At 47.0% G+C, this 9,732-nt stretch overlaps 1 protein-coding gene across 1 annotated transcript in view; it reads right to left on the bottom strand.

Annotated features, from left to right (window-relative positions):
- Positions 1 to 1,249: 1,249 nt before the first annotated feature.
- LOC139278121 (centrosomal protein of 83 kDa-like) overlaps positions 1,250 to 9,732 on the bottom strand; it is a 75,717-nt gene continuing 67,234 nt past the window's right edge. The window contains exon 6 of the mRNA XM_070896778.1: positions 1,250 to 1,303. Within this exon, the coding sequence (XP_070752879.1) occupies positions 1,250 to 1,303 (54 nt within the window). The remainder of the gene's footprint in view (positions 1,304 to 9,732) is intronic.

Genomic DNA, 9,732 nt, shown 5'->3' on the forward strand with positions numbered 1-9,732 from the left:
CGTACCATGCACTGTGGTGTTTCAAGACGATATCTTGATCACTGGCCGCAACACCACCAAACATTTGCACAACCTGGAAGAGGTTCTCATGCAACTGGACAGAGTGGGACTCAGGTTGAAACTCTCCAAGTGTGTTTTCCTGACGCCAGAGATCGAATTTCTGGGGAGAAAGATCGCGGCGAATGGCATCAGACCCACGGACTCAAAGACGGAGGCCATCAAGAATGCACCCAGACCACAGAATATGACAGAGCTGCGTTCGTTCCTGGGATTCCTCAACTATTTTGCTAACTTTCTACCGGGGTTGAGCACTTTGCTGGAACCATTGCATTTATTGCTACGCAAAGGTGATGACTGGGTTTGGGGTTAATCGCAAGAGACAGTCTTTAACAAGGCCAGAAACCTGCTATGTTCTAACAAGTTACTTGTATTGTATGACCCGTGTAAACGTTTAGTACTAGCTTGTGATGCATCTTTGTACAGGGTCGGTTGTGTGTTACTGCAAGCCAATGGGTCAGGCAAACTGCAACCGGTTGCATATGCGTACAGAAGTTTATCTAAGGCTGAAAGAGCCTACAGTATGGTTGAGAAAGAAGCATTAGCATGCGTATACGGGGTTACGAAAATGCACCAATACCTATTTGGACTCCGGTTCGAGCTCGAAACCGACCACAAGCTGTTCATTTAGTTGTTCTCAGAAACCAAAGGTATTAACACCAATGTTTCGTCCCGCATCCAAAGATGGGCACTAACGTTATCTGCGTATGACTATGTAATCCTCCACAGACCAGGCACTGAGAACTGTGCTGATGCGCTCAGTCGGCTACCACTGCCCACCATCGGGGTGGAAATGGCGCAACCCGCAGACTTGCTTCTTGTAATGGATGCTTTTGAGAGCGAGGGGTCACCTGTCACGGCTCGCCAGATCAGGACCTGGACTAGCTAGGATCCTGTGCTATCACTAGTAAAAAGCTGCGTCCTAAATGGGAGCTGGTCGGCTGTTCCCAGGGAAATGCAAGACGAAATTAAGCCGTTCCACCAACACAAGGATGAAATGTCCATCCATTCGGACTGTCTCCTATGGGGGAATCATGTAATTTTGCAAAAAAAAGGCAGGGAAACATTTATACGTGACCTTCACAGTACCCACCCAGGCATAGTCATGATGAAGGCTATCGCCAGGTCACACGTTTGGTGACCCGGCATTGACTTGGAATTGAAGTCATGCGTACACCAATGTAACACTTGCTCACAGTTGAGCAACATACCCAGGAGGCCCCACTGAGTCTGTGGTCATGGCCCTCTGTAAGAGAAAATTAGCATTAGGGATAAAAGCGAAATAAGGTTTAAAGTGCCGGCTTCTACATTGGCTCAGCAAAAGGGGCAGAAAGTCTGTGGCTGACCTCACATTCTAACATATTCCAGCACCAAGGACCCAGAGGCATCTGATTCAACATTGATGTACAATTGATGTACCAAAACACTAGATAACATTAAGGTACGTCCAGTCCGACAAGATAAGACTCTGTGAAAAGACTCTAAGCAGACTTTTAGGCGCTACGTACGATCAGCAAATTCTAACCCAATGCAGTCATCCCAGTTAAGGTCTAAAAGTTGCCTTGAGATCCTGGTCTGTCAATCCAAAATATTACTAAGAAGGTAACCCAATTAGAGATCGATGGAGGTCGTACCGGGGGGGGGCGAAGGGATCTGTGAATTCTAGAAATGATGTACAATTTTGCTATTCAGAAAACATTTCCACTCACAGGCGGCTGTGATGAGAAGTGTTCCCGGATGTCTGTAATTAAAGATCGCTTTACCTTGCCATCCGTCTCCGTCTAATACTTCGAGGGCTGCTATGCGGGTTGGGTCGAGCGTCGCCCCTTTATATCAAAGGGCCCGCTCATGAGAAGAGAAGCCTTTTCATTTTCCCCTTCACCCTCCAAACTGTGGTCTAGGGTCCATGTAGACTTCGCTGGCCCCTTTCTAGGAAAGATGTTCCTAGTAGCAGTGGACGCTTACTCTAAATGGATTGAATGTATAATAATGTCGTCATGTATGTCCACTGCCAGCACTGAAAGCCTCAGGGTCATGTTTGCCACCCATGGTTTGCCCGACATCCTTGTCAGTGACAATGGGCCATGTTTCACCAGCTCGGAATTCAACGAGTTCATGACCCGCAATGGCATCAAGCATGTCAGGTCTGCACCATTTAAGCCCGCATCCAATGGTCAAGCGGAACGGGCAGTCCAAACTATCAAGCAGAGCTTGAAACGCGTGACGGACGGTTCCCCGCAGACCCGGCTATCTCGGATTCTGCTCAGCTACCACACATGACCCCACTCGCTTACTGGGGTTCCCCTGCAGAATTGCTAATGAAGAGAGCACTCAAAACCAGGCTCTCCTTAGTCCACCCGGATCTCAATGATCACGTAGAAACCCGGCGTCACCGGCAAAACATGTACCACGATCACGCGGCTGTATTGCGTGACATTGAGGTTAATGACCCTGTGTTTGTTCTTAATTACGGTCATGGTCCCAAATGGGTTGTTGGCACTGTGTTAGCCAAGGAAGGGAATGGAGTGTTTGTTGTTAAACTGTTGAACGGACAAACGTGCAGAAAGCACTTGGATCAGACCAAACTGCGGATCACTGACAACCAAGAACAATTTGAAGAGGACTTTACCATCTATGATTCACCAACACACACCCAACCAGCAATCGACCTCGCGGTCAACCACGAGGATGAACCCACCATGCCAGACAGTCCGATCAAACCAGCCACACTGCAGTGCAGCAATGATCCGACCGACTCACCCATGCCAGGACTTTAACTCAGGCGATCGACCCGGGAACACAGAGCCCCGGATCGCCTCAACTTGAAAATAGCTTGTATCTAAGATTTTGGGGGGTATGTAAACATTATCAATGTGTAAGACTTGCTACCAGGGAGTGCACCTGTGGGAGACCCAATGGTCACCTGGGCACCCTGGGCAAGCAGGTATAAAAGGCAGTCTACCATGCTACCTCCTCACTCTGGAGTTACAATAAAGAGACCAAGGTCACTACAGTTTGAGCTTACAGTATACAGTCTTGTGGAGTTATTCTGAACATAATAGAGGGGGAGCAGTGCAGATTCACAGAATGATACCAGGGCTTAGAGAGTTAAATTATGGGGACAGGTTAGATAGAGAAGGCTTGTATTCACTCGAGTATAGAAGATTGGTGGTGATCTAATTAAAGTGTTAAAGATAATCAAAGAGTAGATAGAGAAACTATTCCCTCTGATGGGGTGTCCTGAACAGGGAGCATAACCTTAAGATTAGAGCCAGGCTGTTCAGGGACGATATCACACAAAGGGTTTGTAATTGTGAAACTCTCTCCCCCCAAAAGCTGTTGAGGCTGGCGGTCAATTCCAAATCTCAAAACTGAGATCATCGAATCATCGAAACGTACAGGAGGGGAGCATTCAGCCCATCGTGCTCAGTCCCACATCCCGCTCTGTGTCTGTGACCCTGTCAGTTCCTCATCCTCCAGGAACATCCAACTCCCTTTTAAAGTTATTGGTGGAATCAGCGTCCTCACCTTCTCAGGCGGAACGTTCCAGATCCCCACAACTCTCTGAGTGAACAATTGCTCCTCATCTCCCCTCGAGATTGTTGCCAATGATTTTAAATCACTGACCTCTGGTTATTGACCCAATTGCCAGAGGGAATAGTTGTTCTCTATCTACTCCATCAAAACCTCTCATCGTCTTGTAAACCTCGATCAGGTCACCTCTTCACCTTCTCTGTTCCAAGGAGATCATTAATGTTTCCAACCTCTCTTCATAACTGAAATTCCTCACCCCCGGTAAACCCCCTCTGTGCCCTTTCTAAGCCCTTTCCATCTTTCCTGAAGCACGGGGCCCAGAATTGTCCACAAACTCCAGCTGAGGCCTAACCAGTGGTTTATAAAGTTCCACCATGATCTCTTTGCTTTGAGATTCTATTGCTCGATTTATGAACCTAAGTAACCCAAATGCCTTTTTAACCTCCTTCTCAACTTGCTGTGCCACCTTTAGGGATTTGTGTATATGGACACCAGGGTCTCCCTGCTCTTCTACACTTTTCAGAATCGTCTCATTTATAGTATACTGTCTTTCCATATTAGTCCTCGCAGAGTGCATCACTTCACACTTGTCCGCACTTAACTCCATCCACTGAGCTTCTGTTCATTTCACCATCCAGTCTGTCGTCCTGTAGTCTATAACTATCCTCCTCACTATCTGCTACTTTGCCAAGTTTTGTATCATCTGCAAACTGTATCATGTTGCTCCCGACACCCGAGTCTAGGTCGGTTACAACAATTGCAAAAAATGATGGACCCAAAACTGGCCCTTGGTGAACACCACTACAAACCCCTCCCAGTCTGAAAATATCCATCCGCTGCTTCCTGTCACTGAGCTCATTCCCCGCCCATACTCTCACTTTCCCCTTAATTCCATGGGCTTCCATCTACTTAACATGCCTCCTGTGTGACACTTTGCCAAATGCCTTCAGAATGTCCAACAACATCGACAGCATCTACAGCACTGCCTTGATCAACATTCTCTGTTACCGCATCCAACAATTCAATCGTTAGTCAGGCACGATTCACCGTTATCAAATCCATGCTGGCTCTCCTTGATTAACTTGTGCCTTTCTAAATGAAAGTGAATTTTGTCCCTGATAATGGTTTTCAATAACTTCCCCACCATCGATGTTAGGCTGACTGGCCTGTAGATTCCTGGGTTATCCCTCTCCCCTTTCTTCAATAGTGGTAGATCATTAGATTGATAGATTATTAAGGGGCATGGAAACAACGTGTGTAGGTGGAATGAAGATACAGATCAGCCATAATATGATTGAATGTCGATACAGCCTTGAGGGGCTGAATGGCCTGCTCCTGTGTCTATGGTCCTAAATTTATTAAGGAACATATTTTTGAATTCGTTCCTGGGATTTGGGCGTCACTGGCGAGGCCGGCATTTATTGCCCATCCCTAATTGCCCCTTGAGAAGGTGGTGGTGAGCCGCCGCCTTGAACCGCTGCAGTCCGTGTGGTGAAGGTGCTCCCACAGTGCTGTTAGGGAGGGAGTTCCAGGAGTGTGACCCAGCGACGATGAAGGAAAGGCTGATATATTTCCAAGTCAGGATGGTGTGTGACTTGGAGGGGAACTTGCAGGTGATGGTGTTCCTATGTGCCTGCTGCCCTTGTCATTCTAGGTAGTGGAGGTCGCAGGTTTAGGAAGTGCTGCCGAAGAAGCCTTGGCGAGTTGCTGCAGTACATCTTGTAGATGGTACACACTGCAGCCACGGTACGCCGGTGGTGGAGGGAGTGAATGTTTAAGGTGGTGGATGGGGTGCCGATCAAACGGCTGCTTTGTCCTGGATGGTGTCGAGCTTCTCGAGTGTTGTTGGAGCTGCGCTCATCCAGGCAAGTGGAGAGTATTCCATCACACTCCTGACTTGTGCCTTGTAGTTGGTGGGAAGGCTTTGGGGAGTCAGGAGGTGAGACACTCGCCACAGAATACCCAGCCTCTGACCTGCTTTTGTTGCCACAGTATTTATGTGGCTGGTCCAGTTAAGTTTCTGGTCAACGGTGACCCCCAGGATGTTGATGGTGGAGGATTCGGTGATAGTAATGCCATGAAATGTCAAGGGACAGTGATTAGACTTTCGCTTGTCGGTTATAGTCGTTGCCTGGCACTTGTGTGGCGCGAATGTTACTTGCCATTTATCAGCCCCAGCCTGAATGTTGTCCAGGTCTTGCTGCATGTGGGCATGGACTGCTTCATTATCTGAGGAGTTGCGAATGGAACTGAACACTGTGCAATCATCAGTGAACATCCCCACTTCTGACCTTATGATGGAGGGAAGGTCATTGATGAAGCAGCTGAAGATGGTTGGGCCGAGGACACTGACCTGAGGAACTCCTGCAGCGATGTCCTGGGGCTGTGATCATTGATCTCCAACAACCACAACCATCTTCCTTTGTGCTGGGTATGACTCCAACCAGTGGAGAGTATTCACCCTGATTCCCATTGACTTCAATTTTACTAGGGCTCCTTGATGCCACACTCGGTCAAATGCTGTCTTGATGTCAAGGGCAGTCACTCTCCCCTCATATGCATCAAAGGGTAAATGGAGTTGAGGTACAGATCAGCCATCATCTAATTAAATCACCAAATTGGATTGAGGGTCTGAATGGCCTCCACCTGTTGCTGTAAATGTATACAAATAATTATCAGCATTGGTAGGAGGCAAACAATCCCATCACTGCCCATTGCCGTAAACCCTGTTCTCTCCACCGATACGCTCGCGGCCTTCCGCGAGAGGTGGGCGCCGGAGGGACTGGAGTGCATCATCACCCCCGGCAACCAAATTTTGATTTGATTTAAGTTACTGCCAAAGTTGAATTTGTTTATTGTGTCGGGTTTAGTGCCCCCTCCCCCCCACCACTCCTTTTAGCCAGGGGGCACTTGTATAATGAGTGTTTTTAGTGCCCTCAAAAAAAACAAGAGGCACTTGAAAAGTTCTTGGATTGTGACCCCCCTTTAATCAGGGGGCACTTGATTGGTTGCAACAAAATAGTTGTAACCATGTGGAAACCTGTTATTGCATTCTTGCGCATCAAGTGATTGTAACCTACATGAACCTCAAGGGCTTGCCAAACACTGTTTCATCAAGGTGAGGCCCCTTTAACTGGACAGATCAATGTGAGACATCAAGGTGAGGTCCCTTTAACTGGACGGATCAATGTGAGACATCAAGGTGAGGCCCCTTTAACTGGACGGGTCAATGTGAGACATCAAGGTGAGGCCCCTTTAACTGGACTGGTCAATGTGAGACATCAAGGTGAGGCCCCTTTAACTGAACGGGTCAATGTGAGACATCAAGGTGAGGCCCCTTTAACTAGACGGGTCAATGTGAGACATCACAGGGCGAGCCTCACCCTCACACTGCGCATCACAGTGAAATCACACATCACAATAGGGTAAATTTGAGGCAAAAGGTTTCATAACCTTTTTAAGTGAACTGCACTGACTGTGACCGCCCTAAGTGGAGGAAGTGCATCCGGGAGGGCACTGAGCACCTCGAGTCTCATCACCGAGAGCATGCAGAAACCAAGCGCAGACAGCGGAAGGCGCGTGCGGCAAACCAGACTCCCCACCCATCCTTTCCCTCAACCACTGTCTGTCCCACCTGTGACAGGGACTGTAATTCCCGTATTGGACTGTACAGTCACCTGAGAACTTACTTTTAGGAGTGGAAGCAAGTCTTCCTCGATTTTGAGGGACTGGCTATGATGATGTTGATGACTAACTGGCTGATGTATCTAGGAGTGAATGTGGTCGGGGAGAAGATGGGAACAGGGTTACTTTGTGACGGCAGCGTCAACAATGAAAATATCATCATCCAGCAGGTTCGACATTGAAAGGTTTGCCTCAACCAGCTTATCTTGTATCATAGTTTGTCAAAGTCATAACGAGCATTATGCATTATGTACAGTTTAATACCCAGTAATACTGATGCACAAAACCATACGTTTTGAATGCGGGTAAGGGTATAGGAAGGGGATCTTAACAGCCACAAAGTGCAGAAAATTTCAGGAGCAGGAGATTTCAGAGACACAGTGGGGGATTTCAGAGACACAGTGGGGGATTTCAGAGACACAGTGGGGGATTTCAGAGACACAGTGAGGGATTTCAGAGACACAATGGGGGATTTCAGAGACACAATGGGAGATTTCAGAGACACAGTGGGGGATTTCAGAGACACAATGGGGCTTTCAGAGACACAATGGGGGAGTTCAGAGACATGATGGGAGATTTCAGAGACACAGTGGGGGATTTCAGAGACATCATGGGAGATTTCAGAGACACAATGGGGGATTTCAGAGACACAATGGGGGATTTCAGAGACACAATGGGAGATTTCAGAGACACAATGGGGGATTTCAGAGACACAATGGGGGATTTCAGAGACACAATGGGAGATTTCAGAGACACAATGGGAGATTTCAGAGACACAATGGGGGATTTCAGAGACACAATGGGGGATTTCAGAGACACAATGGGGGATTTCAGAGACACAGTGGAGGATTTGAGGAAGAATCGAGGAGACACCCGGGGGATGAGGAGAGATGAGAGACAGGAGACACAGGGTGGCCCATCACAAAGCTTATTGATGGTTGCGGCTTCTACCCGGAGTATCAGTGGTAATGTAAATCTTAATTACACTCTCTAAACTGCTGCTCCAATACTGTCGTATTTAGTCTTGCTGTGCTGAATATAGTTGAATCACTGTGCCCAATACAGGTCAACCTCCAATCAGTGGGAGCACGGGCCCTCTGGGATTACACAGACGTGGCCAGCCCATCACAAATCTATACCGAATCTCTCACACTCTATGAACAATTCCATGGGAGATCTAGCAATGATGTTAAGTAGTTTTATACATTTAAGGACAGGGATTGAGCACTAAACTCACGGGTTGGGTGAGGGACACAGTCAGGGAGCTGAGGGTGGGGCCCAGTAACCATCAGTAACCGTCAGTGACCGTCAGTAACCGTCAGTAACCAATAGTGACCATCAGTGACCGTCAGTAACCGTCAGTGACCATCAGTAACCATCAGTAACCAATAATGACCATCAGTAACCATCAGTGACCGTCAGTAACCGTCAGTGACCATCAGTAACCATCAGTAACCAATAATGACCATCAGTAACCGTCAGTGACCATCAGTAACCATCAGTGACCATCAGTAACCAATAATGACCATCAGTAACCGTCAGTGACCATCAGTAACCATCAGTGACCGTCAGTAACCATCAGTAACCATCAGTGACCATCAGTGACCATCAATAACCATCAGTGACCATCAGTAACTAATAGTGACCATCAGTAATCATCAGTGACCATCAGTAACCATCAGTGTATTAGGGATGGTTTTCTAGGCCAATATATCGAGGAACCAACTAGAGAGCTGGCCATCCAAGACTGAGTGATGTGTAATGAGATAGGAATAATTAGCAATCTTGTTGTGTGAGGCACCTTGAGGAAGAGTGACCATAATATGGTAGAATTCTTTATTAAGATGGAGAATGACACAGTTAATTCGGAAACTAGCGTCCTGAACTTAAGGAAAGGTAACTTCGACGGTATGAGACGTGAATTGGCTAGAATAGACTGGCAAAGGATACTTAAAGGGTTGACGGTGGATAAGCAATGGCAAACATTTAAAGATCACATGGATGAACTTCAGCAATTGTACATTCCTGTCTGGAGTAAAAATAAAATGGGGAAGGTGGCTCAACCGTGGCTAACAAGAGAAATTAAGGATAGTGTTAAAACCAAGGAAGAGGCATGTAAATTGGCTAGAAAAAACAACAAATCTGAGGACTGGGAGAAATTTAGAATTCAACAGAGGAGGACTAAGGGTTTAATTAAGAGGGGGAAAATAGAGTACGAGAGGAAGCTTGCAGGGAACATAAAAACTGACTGCAAAAGCTTCTATAGATATGTGAAGAGAAAAAGATTAGTGAAGACAAACGTAGGTCCCTTGCAGTCGGATTCAGGTGAATTTATAATGGGGAACAAAGAAATGGCAGACCAATTGAACAAATACTTCGGTTCTGTCTTCACGAGGGAAGACACAAATAACTTTCCTCCTTCTCACTAGACCCCACTGTCCCCTAGTACATTCGGAA

The sequence above is a fragment of the Pristiophorus japonicus genome, chromosome 13 (genome assembly GCF_044704955.1).
Source record: "Pristiophorus japonicus isolate sPriJap1 chromosome 13, sPriJap1.hap1, whole genome shotgun sequence".
In the NCBI taxonomy this organism is placed as follows: Eukaryota; Metazoa; Chordata; class Chondrichthyes; family Pristiophoridae; genus Pristiophorus; species Pristiophorus japonicus.